Genomic DNA, 23,587 nt, shown 5'->3' on the forward strand with positions numbered 1-23,587 from the left:
TATCTGTTGGCCCATTCCCTTGGGATATTATTGCTAGATGTCTGCATAATTTGATAGCCTAATGGCCAATAATAAACTAATATCATACCTCTAAAGAATATTTGTCTTTTAATGAATGTTTGGAAATACAGTGCCTTAACCTCATAGCATTGTGATAAGTGGGTAAAGGAGATTGCTTAGAGCCAAGGGACTCAGAAACATGCCATGAGTGGCCACTTTTTCTGTTTATTCATAGGACCATCTCACCTCAAACACATACAGAGATGGTCATATCCTTAACCTTGCCATCACTCACAATGTACCACCTTTAAGTTTTACCTCTCCCTCTGCCTTCCCTTACAAAACCCTACTCTTTATGCTCACCATGACTTCCCATACTTTGATCCTTCAATTCTCTCCTAGGCCATCTCCCCTCCACTAACCATTCTTTCCTCTTCTCCCCATCTTGACCCCTTTGTGAATCAATTCAACTCTACACTGGCCTCTCTTGAGTCCTTAGCCCCATTATCATATCATAGGTTATGCCCAGTCAAGTCTCAACCTTGGATCACTTCCATCATTCACCACCTCCTCTCCTACATGTGTGCTGTTGAATACAACTGTTCTGATTAAATCCACTACAAATTTATGTTACACAACCTCAACTGGGCCCTCACTGCTGCTAGGCAATCCTACTATAGCTCCCTTATCATTATCCCACTGTCCATAGTGGCTCTTTCAAACCTTTCCATACTTTCTCATACTTCCCATGGCTCCCCCTCACCCCACACTCAGCTGAGGTCCTTGCCTCACATTTTATAGAAAAAAAACAACATTGAGACCATTTGCTATAAGTTCCCTCCTCTCCCCTCTTCCTCATCTTCTATCACTCAGATGCCTTTTAATACTATCTCCTTCACATGATGAAGTAACTATTCCTTACTAAGGCTGACCCTTCTACCAATTCAAATTATCCCATTCCACCCCATCTCCTCTAACAGATTACCCCCTCTGTAATCCCCACTCTTTCTTTTTTTTTTTTTTTGCAGGGCAATGAGGGTTGAGTGACTTACCCAGGGTCACACAGCTAGTAAGTGTTAAGTGTCTGAGGGTGGATTTGAACTCAGGTCCTCCTGAATCCAGGGCTGGTGCTTTACCCACTGCACCACCCTTTTCATTTATTTTCTATCTTTCCTTCTCGACTCATTTCCTACTGCCTGCAAAGAGGTACATGTCTCCCCCACCCCCATCCTCAAAAAAACCTCACTTGATTCTTCCATCCCTGCTATCATCCTCTCTCTCTCTAGCCCCTTACAGCTAAATTTCTCAAAAAAAGGCTATAAATAATAGATGCCTCTGCTTTTTCCCCCCTTACTCCCTTCTTAACTGCTTATAATCTGGCTTCCAACTTTATTATTCTACTTGACCCTCCCCACTCCATCCTCCATTCAACCACTAAAGAGGTCTGATCCTGACACTGTAATAGATAATTAATTGGACCCTTATTTTATTCCAATCAGTATTAATTAGTTGGATATGATTGCATAGGGGTGGTGATTATAAGTTCTGATAGTAGACCTCAGAGCTGTGAACTGTAAGTTAACTTGATTAATCAGGAAGCTAACCAGAGGACATCCACTCTTGTTTTTCCTTGTTATGGTGACAAAGCTCAGCATGGTGGAAGGGACTCAATTACATGGAAATCCCCCCAGCTATTTTTGTTCCCTTTGTCATCTCTCTATTGCCCAATGTTAAGGGCTAAAATTCTAGCTAGTCTGTCTAAAATATCCAATGAGTGGTCGCCAATAAATTATAAGCTTTAGCAAGAGTTAGACTTTTAAGCGTTAATAAGGAGAATAAGAATTTGGTAAAGAGAGAGAAAGGCCTAGATTCCTATCTATTAAAGGGAGAGCACATTTCTAGCTCCACTCTCCACCAAAGTCCAAAGGAAAGAGCCCAAGACCAGGCGCCAGTCTCTTCCTTCCTCCTCCCACTAGCCCGCGTCACTTCCTTTTCCAAAGAAAAGACTCCTGGTCTTGCCCTCAAAGACCTTCGGGCTTCATGGGTGGAACTCTTCTACAGTTAAGTCTCCAGCAGGTGGCGTCATTACAATCGTTACACCAACATGGGGAGATGACCATGAGTACATAGCCAATGAGTGACCCTGGTTGCCAGCCTGTGGCCTGCCTTTCTACCAGCCTATGGGTGTGCTCACTTAATCCTCATTGCCCTGCAAAAAGGTGAAGGGACTTGCCCAGGGTCACACATCTAATAAGTGTCAAGTGTCTGAGATTGGATTTGAACTCAGGTCCTCCCGAATCCAGGGCCAGTGCTTTATCTGCCACCTAGCTGCCCCCAAAGAGATTAGATTTAACTGAACCTTCTCATTCATTTGCATTTTCAGACTTTTCTGGCTCCATCTTTTTTTTTTTTTCAGGTCAATAAGGGTTAAGTGATTTGCCCAGTCACACAGCTAGTGTCAAATGTCTGAGGTCACACATGAACTCAGGTCCTCCTGAATCCAGGGCCAGTACTTTATCCCCACTTTTCACCAGGGAACTTGAAGAGAGAGAAAATGTGGAACACAACTGGCATGTGTCTGAAATGACAAAATGTATAAAGTGAGGACTACCTGGATATGAAATAGAATTACAGAATATAATGGAAAGAAGACCAGTTCTCATAGCAGAGGACCTGGGTTCAAACCCTCCCTCCAATGCTTACTACCTATTTGACTTTTAGCAAATCACTTAGCCTCCCTAGATCTCAGTTGCCTCAGTTTCCTCATCATAAAATGAGTAGAACTGAGTTTGATGACCTCTGAGGTCCCTTCCAGCTCTAGATCTATGTATGACCTTATTATGATCATCCGTTAGAATGTGTCCATCAAGGGTCACCTGCATATGACATAAAATGTATAAGACAAGGGGCACCTGAGTCATCCCTCCTGCCTTCCCACAGGAGTAGATAGGACCTTGGACTCTGGGTCAGGAGAGATCCCACCTTGTCACACTATTAGCAAGTCACTTAACCTCTCAGAGTATTTCTTCATCTGTAAAGTGGGCAAAAGAATCATGGCAATATAATCTCAATGAGCTGCAGTGAGAATTAAATGTGAAAAGGCAGATAGCTATAGAAACACCAGCTTTTATTATTTTCTCCAAGAGAACACATAATAGCCCAGGGCTCTGGTCCCCACTGACCATTCTTCCTTCCTGGGAAGCCCCCTGAAGAGATCAGTTTTTATTACAGAATGAAGATTCAAAATGGTGCTGTAATGGGTGGATCAGTTCAAAACCACTTTGGGATACTTATCCAAATACAAACACACAGAAATACATATATGCTTGCTTACACGGTGCCAAATACAGTCACAATCATGCTAAGAGACATACATTGGCCCTTTTCTGCCCCCAATCCTTGATTCATGTCCAACCCCATAAAACCTCCCTGATCTCTTACCCTCCCCCCACCAATTACTCTCTACCAGAAGTGAAAGTCCCATGCCTGGGAATGCTCTCTCCTTCCTCCACTCCAACTACTGACCTCCTTGGGTTCCTTCCTTGTTTTTGTTCAGTTGTTCAGTACTGTCCAAAAGCAATGGCTCAACTCGGATCAACAGTTCTCTTGTGGGGCACTATGAGACTATCTCTCCTTTCTGTCTACCAATATGGAGTGGGGTGAATTCAAGGAGGAAGAAAGAAGACATAAGCATGTCTTGGTATATATGTGCATGTTTGTATACTTGGTATGCTTGTGCATGCACTTGTGTATAAGGGTTTGTGTAGTTTACCTGAGTGTTTCTTGTCCATTGATGAAAATGGGTGGGAGAAGAGAACTTGGCCTTCAGAGAATATATTCTTCAGTAAAATGACAGGAAATAGAGGAGGAGAGGATCTGGGAACACAGGTACTGAGGATATACCTGTGGGGCTGCAGGGAGGCAAGAATAGGGTAGCTTCTAAGCTTTTTTAGTCTGAGACCTGTCATGGTTTGACCATTGCAAGGCTTCACTCCTTTAAGTCCGGGCCTTTTCCCCCACATCAAACAATGTATATGGAATTTGGTTGCATTTTCAAGGATCCAGATGAAATTACTTTCCCTCAATTGGAGGTTTGATGGAGAAAATTGAACCAAAAGAAATAACTGGGGGTACATCAAGGAAGTCCAGTTCTCACTAAGGTTCACTGACCTTTCCCTTAGGAGAAAGATTAATCATATTAAATCCTGGTCTCTTTATCCACTGTGCCCACCTAGCTGTGTCCAGATAGAGTCCTGGGTCTGAAATCAGAAAGATTCATCTTCCTGAGTTCAAATGACCCTGGGTAAGTCACTTCACCCTGTTTGCTTCAGTTTCCTCATCTGTAAAAAGGGCTTGAGAAGGAAATGGCAAACCACTCCTGTATTTTTGCCTTAAAAATCCCAAATGGGGTCATGCAGAGTCAGATGCGACTGAATAATCTATCCATCTATTGTCGTTCATGGATGTGATTATCACCCATTGGCTATTCCTAGTAGCCTTCCAGTGCTGTCAGGATCAGATTTGGAGCAGTAAATAGCGGCATTTATAGTCCAGTCCTTGGAGAAGAAACATATCCATGCCCTATTGGGATTAACTGGTATCTTTGGAATGTAAACTCCATCAGGTTATGGTTGTCTGCCTTCAAATCAAGTGTGGTACAATGAAAAGAGCGATGCTTCTGGAGGCAGGGGACCCAGTTTCAAATCCTGATTCTGATCCTTACTGCTTTATGTGACCTTCAGAAAGTTGGTTAATTTCCTCATCTGTAAAGTGGGGGGTGGCGGGGAGGTTGGACTATATGGCCACTGTAGTCTCTTCCAGGTCTAGATCTATCATCTAAGATCACGTGAGTAAATTTAGAATTCTAAGCTAAGGACAGAAAAAGGAGGTGCAGGTTATGATGGGGCACATTGTCCTCCAAGAACCCTAACAAGAAGATGGGGCCAGAAAAGTCTGAAAATGCAAATGAATGAAAAGGTGTCGTGGAATTATAGAATGTAAGACACCTACCGAGGTAAGAAACTACACTTTGTAGTACACTGTACACATTAGGGAAGACAGTGACAAATTTGAATGTGTTTGCCCAGAGGTTAATGAAGATGTTGTGAAATATTTAAACAATAATGGACTTTTAGCCTGGAAAAGAGTAAACTTGAAGGGGAATGATATTTGAAGAGCCCTCATGTGGAAATGAGATTATTAGACTACTGTGTTGCTACAGACAGAACTGAAAGAATGAACAAAAGTTTTAGAGGGAGATGAGTTTCAGATTAATATAAGAATTTTTGAAGTAGAGCTGGAGAAGTCCTGAGTGACCCATCACTGGAAGTATTCAAGAAAAGGCTAAGTAAGGGGGCAGCTAGGTGGCGCAGTGGATAAAGCACTGGCCCTGGATTCAGGAGTACCTGAGTTCAAATCTGGCCTCAGACACTTAACTAGCTGTGTGACCCTGGGCAAGTCACTTAACCCTCATTGCCCTGCAAAAAAAAAAGGCTAAAGTAGCCACATGGCAAGGATATTGTCCTACTTGACCAGGTAGGAATCAACCCTCTAAGGAAAACAAAGGTTTTATGGTTTACCCAAGGTTATATAATTCTGTGACACAGCCAGGACTAGGACTTAAAGTCCTTTGACTTGAGTCCCATCATCTACATAGAGCCCCCCACCTCTGTGTCTTTTTTTTTTGGAGGGGAGGGAGGCAGAATTAGAGGAATGGAGACAAAGAGAGGGTGGGAGGTGGGGTAATCCAGTGGCTAAGGAGGGACATCACCTAACCCCTTAAATCTAGTTGGACCCAGCCTAGAGGATGCTTCCCATCCTCTCCAAACATCTGTCTTGGCCATCATGCCATGGGCCCTACCTCCACTCATTTACGTTCTCCTTTCTACCTCTTGTTTGGGGTACAATCATCAAAACAGTACTATTGCTTCTGGAAAGTTCCTTATGGATTGTCAACATTTCTGTGGCTTACCAGGACAAAACTCCCTTTCTTGGCCCCCACTTCCCTTTATGTTGATTCCCTCTAGTAGAATATAAGCTCTTTGAGGGCAGAGAGTATCTTGCTTTTGTATTTATATCCCCAGTTTCTTAATACAGTGCTTAGCACACAGCAAGTGCTAAATGTATGTTTTGATTCATGTATTCATTCACTTATTCTAGAAAGCCAGGTGGCTCAGTGGACACAGCACTGAGTCTGGAGTAAGGAAGACCTGAATTCAAATCCAACCTCATCCACTTCCTAGCTGTACAACCCTGAGCAAGTCACTTAATCTCTGTCCCCTCAATTGTAAAACAGAGATAATAATAACACCTCCCTGACAGGGTTGTTGTGAAGATTAAATGAGTAAGTGGCTAAATACCAGATAAGTCACGTGTGCCTTGGGGGGGAACTTGGGAGAAGAGAAAGATCTCTTTGGTCTAGAGAGACAATTCCTATTTCTCTAGCACTGATAAACATTGACAACGCATTTTCCTTGAGAAAACCCTGCCCAGGAGGTGGTCAACAAAATTACTTTCATTTCACAGATGAAGAAACTGAAGGTCAGAGAGGCAAAGTGATTTCTCCAACGTCATACAGCTGGTTAAAATGTCAGAGGCCAAAAGGCTCACAGACGATGTAGGACCTAAGCTGGGCTTTGAAAGACAGGTAGGATTTGACCGGGCACCATAGGAATAGTCTTTCAAGGAAGATGACACAGTTGAACAAGTTGTGGAGGCAAGAAAAGCATAAGGTATGTTCTGGGGACAGTGAGTAAACCAGTCTCAATCATGCATGGTGGGTTCTTCCAACTCTTTGTCCTACTCATGCCCCCCATGCCCCACCCCACCCCCCACCTACAACTCCCTCCAGAGCTAGAATACATGTGGACTCTAAGAAAACTTTAAAAACTGTTGCTTGTTATTCTCCCTTAAATATTGCTCCCACTTCTAAGACATGTAACTTAACACAAAACACTCACATGCCCACAAAACAATCTTTTCTGGCACCAAAAATATGTGTATTTCTATTAAACAATATTAAAATGTCTTTTGTGCTCCTTTAGTTTAATGCTGGCCTGAGGGCCTCTGCCTCATAGCTGAGACTGTTTTCTGAGGAGGGATTTTTGTTACCCTGAGAAATTAAGCCCCTAGGTCTATTCTTTTTTTTTTTTTTTAAGTGAGGCAGTTGGGGTTAAGTGACTTGCCCAAGGTCACACAGCTAGTAAGTGTTAAGTGTCTGAGGCCGGATTTGAACTCAGGTACTCCTGATTCCAGTGCCGGTGCTCTATCCACTGCGCCACCTAGCTGCCCCCCCTAGGTCTATTCTAAAACAGAGGTGACTTTATAATGAATTCCCCGACAGAGGCAAGAATATCTATGCGAGAAAGCAGCAGGGCATTCACATAAAGATGACAGCTTTCCACCCCTTAGCTTAAGGAGATCCATCCTCAGCTAAACAGGGCTGTTTGTTGTGAGGGCTTTGAGGGCAGGGACCTCCTCACATTTTATCCTCTAGGATTAGCACATAGTAGGTGCTTAATGTTTATTGAATGGAATTATCAGGATAATCTTATAAAAGCTTTCATCTAACTCCTTCTTGCACCAAGTTCACCACCACTACCCCCAAGCAACCATCCTGACCAAGAAAGCTTGACCCAGCTTTCTAGGATCAGCATTTGGTTTCTTTATAGGTTTCTTTTAAACTGCTGTTAAATTTGATTGGATTAGACTAGAATTAGAGTGGAAGGGATCAAATCCCTCAACTCCTCATCCTTACAGATGAGAAAACAGGTTCAAGGAGGGCAAGTGATTTGCCCAAGGTCACACAGAGTGGGCTTCATCCCCCTGGCAACTCAGCCCCCCCCAAAAAAAATGGTATATAGGGAAATACATTGTTTTCTTTTTTACAAACCCAAGGACGCATAGCACTGGAGCGAAAGCCTAGTGGGAAGTGACTTCTCCCACCTTTCAGTTCCTATTTCAATTCCTCAGGAACTCACTGATGGTGCTTAGATACATACTGCCTTGTTGCAGGTATAGCTATTTGTGTGCTCATCATAGTCCCCCCACTGGACCTTAAGTTCTTATCTTTTATATCCACCACAGGGCCAGGCACAGAAGAGGAACTCAATGTTTATTGAATGAAAGAAAACTGATTATTTGGTTTCCATTCTGGAGATAACTTAAAATTAAAAAAAAAAAAATGTCCCCACCCCACCTTCCCAGCAAGGGTCTCTCTGTTTGACTGTATACAGCTATACGTACTGCACAAACATTTGCTGAAGTGTCAACCAAACAAATAACCCCAAGAGACAACTCAGAGGATGAAACTATAATCCTGCTGCCTTTAAAAAAAAAAAAAAAGGCCACAAGTTTTGCATAAAAATAAACAAATTTAAGCTAAGATTCTGGCATTAACCCAATTCACTCGCTTTTACTCTATTATATATTTATGTAGATATATATTTTAAAACATTGCTCTGAGAAGATTCAACCAGGTTTACAAATGCATAAAAATAGAGTTTCACATGGATCGATCATTACATTGTTCAGATTTTCCAAAAGAGAAACCAACATCACTACTTTTTTTTTCAACTAACAAGGCAGTCAAACACACTGTAACATTCGTAAGGAATGACCCTCACATGACTAAGTCAGCCTTGCAGATAAAGTACCCACACCAGCCGCCCATAGAGTTTTCCCAGCCCACCCTCCCTGAGGAGTACCCTGGGGAACACCACCCAAAGAAGCAGCTTCCACAAGCTTGACTGTTTGCTGGCCTTCATCCCTGGGCAAGTTGGGGGCGGGGAGGGAGGGGTGGCTATTTGCAAGGCTGCCTTACAGCTAGATACTAGTCATCACAGGCTGTTCCAGCCAAAGGCGACCTATGACGGCCATCCATGAACAGGTAGAGAAGATGAGACACACACAGAACACACACACTCACACACAACAATGGAGTACAGATTTTTTTGTTTCGTTTTGTTTTGCTTTTTCATTTTAAAAATAAAACACTGAGCAAAATGCAGATGACCCTTTCAAGTGAAATCAGCCCACCCTAGAACACAAAGCTGGCTCCTGGATCTCCCCCTCCCACCCCAACACCCCAATTCATCATACAAGCAATGACGACAGCTACACCAGCAGCCCCTGAGAGCTGTTTTTGCCCATGTAGGCAAACTTTGTTCAGACTGGCTGACGCCTGAGCATCTAGGCCCCACCTGTTCTAAATGGAGTTTTCCAAAGAGAAGTTTACATCAAAAGAAGAGAATGGGGTGGGGAGGAGGGAGAGGTGATATTGGTTTGTTTGCATCCGTGTTTCAAGTATCCTTAGTTTTGACCAACACAAGCCCCTTCCCTCCTGCAGAAACCAAAGCAAAACCATGGAGAAATGGGAATGCCTGAATTCTCACACCTTTCACCTCTTCACAAAGTCCCCCTCCCCTTCTATGACCCCTCCCTCCAACTAAGCACGGGATAAGAATGCCACGCACCAATATTAAATAGAGTTTAAGAGTTCCGACAGCTCTGACCCTAGCCAACAACAAGGCCAAGGAAGGTGGCTCTAACACTGGTCAGTCTGCAGAATTCTCCATGGGAAAAAAGTCAACCCCATTCAAGAACAACAAATAAAGGCCAGACCTGTGTTCCCGAAGGGCTGCACTCTCCTACTAATAAAAAGGTACAATTTTGAAAGGCTATCATTTTAAGAAAACAGGCTGCCTCCATCTCCAGTTTTGCCTCCTTTTCCTCAGCACATTTTCTCCTCCTTGTCTTGAACCACTGACCAGCGGTCACTTGCACATTAATTTGTCCCCACTGAGAGGAGAAATCTTCCAGGTGTTGAGCTGCAGCTGGGAAGAATGAGGTTTTCCTCTGATTAAATGCAGGCCCTGACTCAGCTTGCTTTAGCGTCTCCCTCATCACAGTATAAAATCCCAAATCACAGTCCACTTATACTTGGGGGAAGGGAGGGGAGGAAGGGGGGTGAAGAGGAGAAAAAAGAAACACACAATTTGTTTTGGGTTTAGTTGCTTTGCTTTTTTTCTTCTCATTTTATGGTGGCTTTTGTTTGTTTGTTTTCGTTTAACACTGTACACTAGGCTTATTGTCAAACAGCACAACAGATGTCCTGGTCAGTGGGGTTGGAGAAGGATCTTTGGAGCCGAGATTATAGGGGCTGCCTGTAAACACCCATGCCAACAGCAGCTGCCAGGAAAATGGGTGTATGGTGGTCACCCTGGGATGGGCCACAGTGGCTGGTTTGGGTATCTATCCCCAGTTGTTTGTCTCCAACAAGGTCACTCTCCCACCCAGGTAGGTGTTCCCTGATCAAGGCGCACATGCTACTGAGAACTGAGCAGGGGTACCTCAGCCCTGAAACTCAACTACAGGGATACATCAGCTGTGAAATAACACTTTTAAAACATTATTCTGACGAATTCAAATTTTGGTTGTTATCCGTTATGTTTTGTGATGTCTCTTTTTCCTTTTCTTCCTCTTCTTTCATCTTCTTTTTCTTTCTATGTTTTCCCCAACAGAAAAATAAAAGAAAAAACCCAGAAAGACACATTTTTTTTTGGGGGGGGGGCGGAAAGGTGGGTTCACTCCCCTTGAAAGAAGGAGTGATGGCTCCAGCTCTCACTGGACTTTCTCCGTGAAGTTCTCAGGAAAAACACCTCGGCATTTCTCCAGCTCCTTATGCTGGTGCCAATCACTCTCCTTCACACCCATCAGCCAGCCTTCATCCTGGAAAAGAAGCAAGGGTAAGTGCTTTGGGTCCTAGGGTGGGCAACCCAGAGATTCTTCCCAGTTCTACTTTCTTTTCTGACTTTTGGGAAGACTTCTCCCCTTCTACCACTACCTACTTAGGCAAATCTTACCTATTTTTCAAGGCCTAATTGAAATCCCACAATTTCCAGGAAGACCTCCCTGATTGTTTCATCCCCAAAGGATGTCTTTTTCTTCTGACCAATTTTGTTTCTGTCTTTATATAAAAGTGGGTAACAGCACATGATAGAGCAATTAAGTGTTCACTGAATTGTACCAAGTTCACACCATTTATTGCTCATGGCTCTGTTCTGTGGCTCTTATCATATAGAGTTTATAATATATGTTCTGTTCTATTTAACTCTGTTTTGCGGGGGGGGGGGGGGGGGGGTTGCAGGGCAATGAGGGTTAAGTGACTTGCCCAGGGTCATATAGCTAGTAAGTGTCAAGTGTCTGAGGCCGGATTTGAGCTCAGGCACTCCTGAATCCAGGGCCGGTGCTTTACCACTGCGCCATATAGCTGCCCCCTCTATTTAACTCTGTATCTCTTATATTAGTATTATTATTAATGTTCACCCTTCTCTTGACCAGCTAACCTAAGCTCTATAAAGAGACTACTATTATGAAGACAATTACAAAACACTTTCCACATAAATGAAGTCAGATCTAACAATTGGAGACATATTAATTGCTCATGGGGAGACTGAGGCAATGTAATAAAAATGACAATTCTACTTAAATGAATTTATTTATTCAGTGCCATACTAATCAAACTACCAAAAAAAATACTTTGTAGAGGTAGAAATAATGATAACAAAATTCAAGGGGTGGGGCAGCTAGGTGGCACAGTAGATAAAGCACCAACCCTGGATTCAGGAGGACCTGAGTTCAAATCCTGACTTAGATATTTGACACTTACTAGCTGTGTGGCGTTGGGCAAGTCACTTAACCCTTGTTGCCTCGCCCCCCAAAAATTCAAAAACAAAAATAGAAAAAAAGAACAAAATTCATAAGGAAGGAAAAAAATTCAAGAATATCAAGGGAATCAATGGAAAAAAACATGAAGGAAGGTAGTTCAGCAGTACCAGATGTCATGTACTACAAAGCAGTAATTAATCATCAAAAAAATCTAGTACTGACTAAGAAATAGAATGGTATTTCAATGGAATAAATTAAGTACACAATACACAGTAGTAAATGACTAGAGTAATAAGGTGTTTGATAAATGCAAAATCCAAGTTTTGGGGACAAGAACTATTTGACAAAAACGGCTGGGAAAACTGGAAAGCAATTTGGAAAAAGTAGGTATAGACCAATATCTCACATCATATACTGAGATATGGTCAAAATGGGTACATGATTTAGACAGAAAGGATATCATAAACAAACTAGGAGAGCATGGAATATTTTACCTGTCTGATCATGGATAAGGGAAGAATTTATGACCAGGGATAGAGAGAATTATGGGAAGCAAAATAGATAATTGATTACATTAAATTAAAAAAGGTTTTGCTGGTCAAAGGATATGAACAGGCAGTTTTCTGATGAAGAAACCAAAGCTATCTATTCCCATATGAAAAAATGCTCTAAATCTCTAATGATTAGAGAGATGCAAATTAAAACAACTCTGAGGTACCACCTGACACCTATCAGATTGGCTAAAATGACAAAAAAGGAAGATAATAAATGTTGGAGAGGCTGTGGGAAAATTGGAACACTAATGCATTGTTGGTGGAGCTGTGAGCTGATCCAACCATTCTGGAGAGCAATTTGGAATTATGCCCAAAGGACGATAAAGCTGTGCATACCCTTTGACCCAGCAATCCCACTTTTAGGTCTTCTGCCCAAAGAAATCATGGAAGGGGGAAAGGGACCCACATGTACAAAAATATTTATAGCTGCTCTTTACGTGGTAGCAAGGAATTGGAAGTTGAGGGGGTGCCCATCAATTGGGGAATGGCTGGACAAGTTGTGGTATATGAATATAATGGAATACTATTGTGCTGTAAGAAATGATGAGCAGGAGGAATTCAGAGAAACCTGGAGGGTCTTACGTGAGCTGATGATGAGTGAGATGAGCAGAACCAGAAGAACATTGTACACAGTATCATCAACACTGAGTGTTGATCTACTGTGACGGACTATATTCTTCTCACCAATGCAATGGTACAGAAGAGTTCCAGGGAACTCATGATGGAAGAGGATCTCCAAATCCAAGAAAAAAAAAAAAGAACCATGGAGTATAGATGCTGATTGAACCATATTATTTCTTTTGTTTTGGGTGCTGTTGTTTTTTTTTTTCTATTTTGAGGTTTTGCATCACTGCTCTGATTCTTTCTCTTGTAACAGGATTAATGCAGAAATAGGATTAATGTTATTATGTGTATATATATATATATATGTATATGTATAGAGATATATAGATATAACCTATATCAGATTACCTGCTGTCTAGGGGAGGGGGAAGGGAGGGGAGGGAGGGAGAAAAATCTGAAATTGTAAAGCATGTATAAACAAAAGTTGAGAACTATCTTTACATGTAACGGAAAAAATAAAATACCTCATACATTAAAAAAAAAAAAAAGGTTTTGCACAAACATAACCAATACAGCCAAGATTATAAGGAGAGCAGGAAAGTGAAGGGGAAAAAAACTAATAGCAAGTTTCTCTGATAAAGACCTCATTTCTCAAATATGTAAAGAACTGAGAGAAATTTATAAGAATATGAGTCATTCCCCAATTGATAAATGGTCAAAGGATATGAACAAGCAGTTTTTAGATGAAGATATCAAAGCTATCTATAGTCATAAGAAAAAAATGCTCTAAATAACTTTTGGTTAGAGAAATGCAAATTAAAATAACTGAAAAGTACAACTCACACCTAGCAGATTGGCTAATATGACAAAAAAAATGATAAATGCTAGAGGGTATGTGGAAAAATTGGGACACTTGTGCACTGTTGGTAAAGTTCTGAATTGATCCAACCATTCTGGAGAGCAATTTGGAACTATGCCAAGAGGGCTTTAAACCTCTAACCCAGGTCTGTATCCAAAAGACATCAACAGAAAAGGAAAAAGACTTATATACACAAAAATATTTATAGCAGTTCTTTTTGTGGTGACAAAAAATTTGAAATTGAAGGGATGCCCACCACTTGGGGAATGGCTGAGCAAGTTGTGGTATGTGACTGTGATGGAAATGATGAGCAGGGTGCTTTCGGAAAAACCTGGGAAGACTTACATGAGTTGAAGCAAAGTGAAGTGAACAGAACCTAATGAATATTGTACAAAGTAACAGCAATATTGTACAATGATCAACTGTGAGTGACAGCTATTCTCAGCAATACAATGATCCAAGACAATTCCAAAGAACTTAATGTTGAAAAATACTATCCACCTCCAGAGTCTGAATAGAGATCAAAGCATAAATTTTTCACTTTATTTTTCTTGTGTTTCTTGGTCTGTTTTCTTGCACAACAATGGCTAATATGGAAACATGTCTTGCATGACTGCACTTGTATAATCTAAATCAAATTGCTTGCCTTCTCATGGTGGGGAGGGAATTTGAAACTCATGATTTTTTTAAAAAGGAATGTTAAAAATTGTTTTATGTGGGGGCAGCTAGGTGGCGCAGTGGATAGAGCACCGGCCCTGGAGTCAGGAGTACCTGAGTTCAAATCCGGCCTCAGACACTTAACACTTACTAGCTATGTGACCCTGGGCAAGTCACTTAACCCCAATTGCCTTGCTAAAAAATTTTTTTTAAAAATTGTTTTATGTGTAATTGAGAAAAAAGTAAATAAAATAACTAAAAAGAGGCTATGTCTTATACTTTTTTGTCCCCTGGGTACCTTACAAAATGATACATGCTCAAAAAATGACTTCTTCATTTTATCCCAGTAGGACCTGCTTCCAACAACAGTTTCTCCTTGGGTCCTCAGCACCCAAAAACATATTGTTCATCTCAGACCTTGGCCCAAATATCTTGCCAGGACTCCATGTTCTAATTAGCTTTCTCATACAAGACTACCTTGCCCCAACCACTGCCAACCATCATACTAGAAAAGACCGCCATCACTTCACATTAAAGTGTTAATGATTGATAACTGTTTTATGTATTGCCCCTCCCTCCAAGAGGAAAGGAAAAAATAAAACTCTAAATCCTGGCCTTTCAGGCACTTCGACTAACCAAAGGGAGAGATTTTTAAGTTGGTATTCCCTCAAATTATACCACAAAGGGAGCTAGCTGCCCACTTGTCTACAAGCAAGTTCCTTTGCTTCTCAGAACCAAAGTATTTTGGATTTGGAAGGGATCTAATCTAACCAGTACCTGAAAAAGAATCCCCACTACAGATGATTAATTAGCCATACAGCCTTTGCCTCAAGATCTCTGATGAGGTGAAACTTGCTCTCTCCCAGGCAGCAGTTCATTCCATTTCTGATAGCTCTAATAGTTGAGTCTAAATTTGTTTCTTTGTGGTTTTCACCCAGTCTCCTGGGTCTGCCTTCTGGGACCAAGCAGAAAAAAATCTAATCTAAATTCTACATGGTAGCCCTTTAAGTACCTAAAGAAATCTATCCTCATTCCCACCTAGTTCCCTAACCCATGCTCATATGGCACAGACTCAAGATTATTCACCATGTAGTTTGTCTCCCTCTGGACACTCTCCTGCCACTAACCCATATTCTGTCTATAATGTGGCCAGAACTGAACACAAGGAGTACATTGCATACAAGGTTCCACACCCATAGTCCTCCAAGTCTCCAATGGAGAGAGGGAGAGGGGACACCACATTGTAAAACAGGCACTGATTAAAAGGGTTTTGTGCAGAGATAGATGGGCATGCTAAGATGTACTTTGAAGGGAAACCAGGGGGCAGCTAGGTGGAGCAGTGGATAAAGCACTGGCCCTGGATTCAGGTGGACCTGCATTCAAATCAGGCCTCAGACACTTGACCCTCACTAGCTGTGTGACCCTAGGCAAGTCACTTAACCCTCACTGCCCTGCCAAAAAAAAAAAAAAAGATATGTAAAGGGAAACCAAGATTGAAGGGTTCTGGCCTCATGTGTCATTAGGAAATGATGATTTTGCTTAGAGGGAGGGTATGTGTGACAGGATAGAGAAGAATATAGTTTTATTGGTACAGGGAATTTCTAGATGAGGAAGCTCACTACCAGTGCAGGTTGGCACCTTCTCTACTACTTGGAGATCTACCTAGAGCACTGAGAGATTAGGTTACTTGTCCATGGTCACACATTTCAGTGTCAAAGGCTAGACTTGAACCCCTATCCTCTAGGTTTCAAGGCCAGTTCTCTATCTACTATATCGCTACCTTGATGATAAACTATCTTTAAATATCTAAAGTACTATCATGTAGAAGAGGGTTATTTTTGACAGTTCCAAAATACAGAATTAGGATCAGTGGGCAAAAGGTATAGGAAGCCAGGTTTCAGCTACATATTGGGAGGAACTACCAAACAAGAACTATCCAGAAAATAAAATGGGCTGCTTTGTGAGGTAGTAAGATCCTTGTAACTGGGAATATTCAAGTGGAGAAACCATAGAAGGTATTTCACAGATGGGTAGGAAATTGGTAGGTAGCATAGCCTTGCATTCCTCTAATGAGGCTATTGGAAGAGTATGCAAAGAACAGCCATACTAGGAAAGCAACTCTTTCCCTCACTGGTGTTTCCTATTGCTAACACACTCTTCCTCTCATAACTGCGAAAAGACCTAATAAGTAGATTTCCTGGAGCCTTATCTCTCCAAGGGAACATGCACAGAGGAAGCACCCTTTGGGTCTTCAACAGAGATAAGCAACACTCCTCTGAACTCCCGAAACTTGCACGCGCGCGCGCACGCGCGCACACACACACACACACACACACACACACAGCTAAGGCTCAGAGCTTCTGGATTTCATCATGGGCCTTGGCCCATGGGTTACTTCACATGCTAGGCCCATGCGAGCTTGAGCCTTTCACTTGTACACAGGCTGACTTACCTAGTTTGTACTCTAACTCACAGAACTGGCTGTAACACTTCAAGTCATCATCCTAACTCTACTCAGGCATATTTATCTACCGGGTGTCAAAGTTCCCTGTCGAGTCTCTAAGGTCCCCCCCACTCCCTTTGCTATGCTGGTGTCACATACCCCTTAGCTATTCTGACAGTTGGCCTTTCCCATCTCTAAGATTCCATGATTCTATAGAGAGAAAAGTGAAAGGGGGAGAGGCAAAGAGATGGTGAGGACAAAAGGGGGGGGCAGCAGAAGAGGGATGGGGAAGATAGGAAAGAGAAGGTAAAGAAAAGGGACAACTGAGAAAGGTGGAAAGGAGGAGGGAGGGAAAGGAAAGGAAAGAGAAGATAGGGAGGATGGGGTAGAAAGAGAAAGAAATGATGGGGAAAGGAAAGAGAAAGGAGACAGGAAAGACATAAATTTTAGAATCACAAATTTCAGAGCTAGAAAGGGACCTTAGCTATAAAGGGGTCCAACCCCCTCATTTAACAAAATAAATTAAAGTGATCTGTCCCAAAGAGGGAGGAGTGGGGCAATAGAGAAAGAAGGGGGACAAGACCTAGTAAATGGGAGAGCCAGCATTCTAAGTATTCATTTTAGCAGTGTAAGTCTTCTCTGTATTCCTGCTCCCTTTTCTTATTTCTCTCTCAAAGGTCCTGGCAGTTACTGAATTTGGTAGTGGGTGGTCTGATAAGGTTGTTAAGTAAATTTCACTTACCTAGAATGAGAATTTGGGGTAAAGAGAGAGAGAAAGGAAGACAAAGAGAGGGAGAAAGAAAAAGAGAGAGAGAGAGGAAGAAGGAAGAAGAAGAGGAAGAGAGGAGGAGGAGGAGCAGGAAGAGGAGCAGGAAGCAGAGGAGGAGGAAGGGAAAGAAGAGACAGAGAAAAACAGAAACAAAGAAGACAAAAGGAGAGAAAGTGAGGGATGGGGGAGAGAGGGACAGGGAGAGAGAGGAGGATGAGGGAGTAAGAGAGACAGGAATAAGAAAAGTGTGTGAAGAGGGAAGGAGGAGGGAGAAAGAGACAAAGGGGAGAAAGTGAGAGTGGTTTGTTGTTGCTTTTTTGTTATTGTTCTTGTTTATTTTTTCTTCTGGTTTTTTTTTTTCTTCTGTTCTAATTAATGTGGAAATATGCTTAACATGATTGTAACCTATATCAAATTGCTTACTTACTTCTGGAGGGGGAGAGGGAAGGGAAGGTGAGAAAAAAATTTGGAACTCAAAAAATATCTTCACATGTTGAAAAAAATTAAAATAAATAATTTTTTTAAAAAAGAGTGGGAGTGGGAGTAAGAAAAGAGTGATTGTGGGAGAGCTATGGAGGAAGAAATGAATGACAATCAGCAAGTACTTCTTAAGTTCCTCCTATGCCAAACACTGGGGATACAGTGGAAGGCAAGAGAAGAAAGTGTGGACAGGAGAAAAAGGAAGGAGGGAAGGAAGAGTGAAGAAGTAGAAAGGAGGGAGATTAGAAAGAAAAGAAGAGAAAAGTGGGAAGAATCAGAGATAGCCAGTTCTTCCCAGGAGCAGGATAAGAGACCATTGTGATGGCTTCTGGAGAGCCCTTCTCCCTTAGGCAGGGACTTTAAGTGTGTTCTTTCTGTGGTCTGAGCTGCCCTCTTGTGGTCAGTGCTGCCATTGAGGCTGGCTGAGCAGTGGCTGGACTCCTTAGCATCTCACCTGCTCCTCTGGGTTCTCAAACGGAATCACCAGCACCACGTCACCAGCCTTCAGCTGTAGTTCATCACTGTCAGTGGCTGTATAGTCATGTTGTGCCTGGACCTGCCATGGGGGAGGAAGACCTTGGATGAACTTTGCAGACTGCAGATTGGTATGGTACAAATGTAAGAACTTTTTAATTGTTTTTAAACACCTGACAACCCAACACTTGCCTATATACTCTTTTCTGCTTTTGTCTTTTGGGAAAAGGAGGCATCAAGGGAGGTTGTTCCTGGCCTTGTAGAAGTGGTTTTCTCTTGATAATAGGGCAGGACTTTCTCAATTCAAAATCAACCCATCCCTTTTTTTTCTATATAAATATTTTATTCTTTTCCAGTTACATTTAGATATAGTTTTCAACATTTGTTTTTATAAGAAACCCATCCCTTTTTAAGGATAGCATCTCTTAAGACAGTCATAGCTAGAGCCTAGAAAATAGAGAGGGTGTGATACATGTGTGTATGTGTGTGTTTCCATTTTCTTTTCTTTTTTCTTCTTTTTTGCCTCCAACCCTCAAGAGTTCCTCTGAGGAAATGCCAGGATTCCAAAAAAGTGCCCATTTCAATGGCTGTGTACCAGAAGTTGCATCTCTCTCCCTTGCTACATATATGACTATGTGGTAAGCGCACTGGGGCCCCAGGAGAGACTTCACAATTCACTAAGACAGAAGGAAGGAACATTGTAGACTGTCTAATACTTAGGTTAATAATCTAATTCAATTTTTGTGCAGGAATACTTGTATCCATATGTTTAGGTTTGCTCAAAAGTATCTCAATTTATTGAAGTCAAATTTCAAAACAGATTTGCATATTTGTATTAAGAAAGAAATTTCTTGAAAGGTCATGGGCTTATAAGTCCTCCCCAAACATTAACCCCTTCCTTGTTAACAGAACCTGCTAAATAATCATGTCTCCACCTACTGACTTCCCTGGCTTCCTTTAAGTGCCAACTTTTACAAGAAGTCTTTTCCAACCCCTTTTCATTCTAGTGCCTTCCTTCTGTTATTGCCTGCTTATCCTGTATATAGTTTGTTTTATTATAGATTTGTTTGCATGTTGTTTCATTCACTAAATTGTAAGCTCCTTGAGACAGGAGACACCTCTTTTTGTTTTCCAGGCACTTAAGAAATGTTGATTGATTGGCTGATTATTCTGTTAAGTGAGATTTAACCCAGTACAAGACTCTATTGGCTGTTTATTAATAGGTTCCAAGAGTTTTTCTGCTGGGAGGGGAATCCCTTTCTGAGGAACTAGTGGAGAATGTAGAGTGTTGTTGAAAATGTCAGAAAAGCTGCTCCCTTCTTCTGCTTCTCAAAACTAGGCAAGTAGAAGAAAAAGGAGCTTCTTCCTCCCTCCCTCCCTCTCTCACCTTGAACATGAATCCCGGGGGCAGGTCAGACCTCTTAGAGGAAGTACTGCCTTCCACAGTTCCATTCACAGTGGCTGGGAAGGTCTCGACCACCACAGCAGGCAAGGAGCTCTAAGAAACGAAAAGAGATAACAGGGTCAGGGAGTTGTTGTGGAAGGCTGGCTGGAGAGTCGGGGCAAGGGTAACAGAAGACAGTTGCCCCACAGCCCCAGAATCCACCTTGGCGGTCAGTGAGGGTCACAGGCCGGCCCATCAAGGATCCTCACTGGCACTGGTGTGTGGGTCCAGCATATGAGATCAAAGCACTGGACTGGGGTTAAGCCTTAAATATTCACACACCGGGGTGGGTTGGGAAAAGAAAGACAGAGACAGAAGCAAAGAGAAAAAGACAGAAATAGACAGAAAAAAGTCTGTCTTCCCTGTGGTCTTACAGAGGCCCCGTCACTTGCCGCCGTCTCCTTGGCTCCTTCAGCTACTGCCACTGGTTTCGTCCCGCCAGCCTCTGTCACATCTCCTGGCTACAACATAAATCCCAGAGCCACGTCAGATCCTGGCCCTGCCCCAAAGTGTAGGAATAGGCATCTCCTCTCCCCCCTGCCCCCAACGAAGAGCAGACCAGGCCAGAATCAGCAGATACTTCTCCTTTACTATCAATACCCCCAAAAAAGAGCAGCCATCACCCCCCCAACCCCTTCTTTACCAACACTGTGTACAGGCTCTGGACAGATCCTGCCTCTTGGAACCTTTTCTCTCTCCCCTCTTCCTTGATTCCCCTAGTCCCTCCAGAATTCATACTTAAAAACCATAGGCTACAGGGATGGCTTTTCTGTGGTGTAAAGAGCATAGACCAAGAGCCAAGGACTGGCTCAATCACTCTTTCTCCAAGTGATCCCGGGCACAGTCACCTAAACTCAATGGATCTTGGTTTGTTCATTCATCAAAGGGTAATTCTAGCCTTGGTTCACCTACCTCAGGAGTCATTATGGAATCAAATGAAATTATGGATGTCAAAGTGCTATGAAAAACATCAGGCAACATGCAGATGAAAATTAGGTTACTACAGAGTCCTCAGAAGAATGAATGAATGCTAGAACCCGAGGTCCTAAACAGAACTCAAGAGCTCCTTCTACGACCTCGGTCTGCAGACTGCTGTGTGCTCTCTCTCCTGCTGCCCCCTTTCCCCTGGTCCTTTGAGTAAGGACCTAGAAGGATTGTTAGGAAGTAATTCATTCCTACCAGGAACAGAAGATGAGCACTGTTAATGTTAAAGGCATTAAAGAAGCTGGGGGGAGGTGGCAAGTGACTTTTGCCTCCCGCTGAACTTGAGAACCACCTAGCTTCCACAGGCCCCTGCCTCTAGGCAGCTCTCCACCTAACCCTAAAAGAAGAGTGAACATGTGCCTTTTCTGAAGTCCTCAGTTCTCCTTAATTCAAGTGTTCCAGCTTCTCCTTCCCCCTTTTCCCTCCATCTGGAGGGCAGGGACAAGTTGGGAAGTGGGATGGGGCACTTACTTGGGCTGGCCCAGGCTCTGCGGTCTGGCTGGGCCAGACCACGGGAAATGCGCCCTCTTCGATGGCGCTATCAGCAGGGCCCTGCTCCACAGATTGCAGGCTGCCAGCTGGACTCTCTGCAGCCTAGGGACAGGCATGGGCAGAAGGGGAGGAAGAAGAGAAAAAGGGAATAGGAGAGGCGAGGGAAGGAAGTAGTGGTCAGGGCATAAGAAGAAGATAAGAGAAAACAGACATGAGCAATGGCCTAGAGAGAAAGGTTGGGAGGGGGAACACAGAGGCATATGGAATCCAGGAGTCAGCATCTGAACCTACAGTCTAACCTGGTGGAAGGGTGTCTTTGCCTTTCTTTTTATCCCCAGGGTCTGGCACATAACAAAAGCTTAATAAATACTTGTTGACTGACTATCTATCCCACCTACTCTCCCCAAAGTCAGGGGTGACTAATGACAGTTCCCCATGGAGGGTCACAGGCCCTGGGCTGGGCCCAAAGCCATCTATAATCTCAGCAAAGCTATCTCTAAGTTAGAGATCCAGGTAATAAGCTAATTCCAGCGAGCCAGTGGTAAGATTACAGGTGGAACACCATTCTGCTGACTTGGGAATGTGTGGCACCCTCCTTTGATGGGTTACTTCAGCAAAATCTTGTGGCCAAATCATCTCCCTTCCTGATCTCTTTAACAGAAGTGATGCACGAGCCATCCAATTTCCTCATTTCTCCCACTGAAGTGAGGTCTAAACCATCCTACTTCCTTTTCTTCCTCAGAGTCCTGAAGAGATCCCAAAATGTCCTTCTTAATAAGACCCAGCTAAAGCATCACCTCAAGAGGTACCACTTTTCTGTTCTGTGGTTTCCTCTTTTAAAAAAAATCATTATCGGGGCAGCTAGGTGGTGCAGTGGATAGAACACCGGCCCTGGAGTCAGGAGTACCTGAGTTCAAATCTGGCCTCAGACACTTAACACTTACTAGCTGTGTGACCCTGGGCAAGTCACTTGACCCCAATTGCCTCACCAAAAATAAAATAAAAGGGTATTCCCCCCTCTCTACCCACTTGTCTTTCCACTTTCTGTGAACTTCTTAAAAAAAAAAAAAATTCATTATCAATGACCCAAAAAGACCTGGAGCATTTAATGATAAGGTAGATAGCTGAGTTCCATCTAGGATTCAGTACCACCCTCCCCTCTCCTGTGGTCTAAGGAATACCAACTACTCTCCAGTGTAAACTTCCTACTTCAACCCCTCCAGGCAACTCACACTTACAGCTCCCTCCCTCCCAAGCCACATTGCCATGCTCATTCCTGACCCCTTGCCTTCCCACAGACCTTTCTGGAATACCTTTCCCTCTCTTGAAAGACCAACCATCCCTCAAGGCCCTACTCAAGTTCCCCTTTCTCTAAGAGGGCTCCCTTACCTACTCCAACTCCCATAATCTTTCTGGTTTCCAAATTCCAACTACACATATGGTTTAAACCATAGCCTAGACTTTTTCTCTGTTTGCAGAAAACACACTTCCCTACATCCCCACAGGTTATCCTTCATGCCCGGAATGTACCCCTAGCTCATCCTAACCTTTCAGAATTCAAGACTTAGGCACTACCTTCTTCTCCATTTAACCTTGTGCAATTTCCCCCTAGATAAAATTATCTCCCCTCTCTTCTGCTCTGGAGCACTTTGCCTCAAATTTCTCCTTTGCTCCCATCACTCCCCACCTCATAGTGTACTCATTGGTTTACATGCTGTACTTCCCCTCAAAGATTGTAAACTCTTCAAGGGCAGGGACTGTGTTATGTTTCATCTTTGTATTTCTGGCCTTGCACTAAGTAAGGCTTGATATATGATTTGTTGAACCACTGTCAACCCGCTTACATGGTTCAAGTATTCTCCTGTGTTCCCCATAGCATCTACTATACATCTGGGCCATTCACAGATAAGGGTCAATAAAGACTAGTTGATGAATAACTTATTGACAGTCCTGCTGTCCCCTTTGACTCCTGAGGTGGATTTGAATAATTGTTAAAACATGTCCTGGCTTTGCTTGGGACACAATTGATACTTTTAAGATAGGAGCCCAGAAATGAATACAAGGAGTGTTACACTTCAACTTGCTCGGTCTTTGATCTGTCCTCTGCCTTCACAAAAGGACAGGGTAGAAAACAGCTAGGGGTGTGTGTGTGTGTGTGTGTGTGTGTGTGTGTGTGTGTGTGTGTGTGTGTGTGTGCGCG

The 23,587-nt window shown here is 42.8% G+C and overlaps 1 protein-coding gene across 21 annotated transcripts in view; it reads right to left on the reverse strand.

Annotated features, from left to right (window-relative positions):
• Window positions 1–8,099: 8,099 nt before the first annotated feature.
• BIN1 (bridging integrator 1) overlaps window positions 8,100–23,587 on the reverse strand; it is a 139,056-nt gene continuing 123,568 nt past the window's right edge. For 9 of the 21 annotated variants that reach the window (XM_043994895.1, XM_043994891.1, XM_043994887.1 and 6 more), the window contains 5 exons: window positions 21,367–21,489; window positions 20,286–20,372; window positions 19,855–19,965; window positions 18,448–18,549; window positions 8,100–10,728 (listed from right to left, as the gene is read on the reverse strand). In XM_043994895.1, coding sequence (XP_043850830.1) covers window positions 10,621–10,728; window positions 18,448–18,549; window positions 19,855–19,965; window positions 20,286–20,372; window positions 21,367–21,489 — 531 coding nt within the window. In that variant the 3' untranslated portion in view covers window positions 8,100–10,620. The remainder of the gene's footprint in view (window positions 10,729–18,447; window positions 18,550–19,854; window positions 19,966–20,285; window positions 20,373–21,366; window positions 21,490–23,587) is intronic. The other 12 variants (XM_043994900.1, XM_043994893.1, XM_043994899.1 and 9 more) reach the window with 4 other exon arrangements.

This window comes from Dromiciops gliroides, chromosome 3 (assembly GCF_019393635.1).
Source record: "Dromiciops gliroides isolate mDroGli1 chromosome 3, mDroGli1.pri, whole genome shotgun sequence".
In the NCBI taxonomy this organism is placed as follows: domain Eukaryota; kingdom Metazoa; phylum Chordata; class Mammalia; order Microbiotheria; family Microbiotheriidae; genus Dromiciops; species Dromiciops gliroides.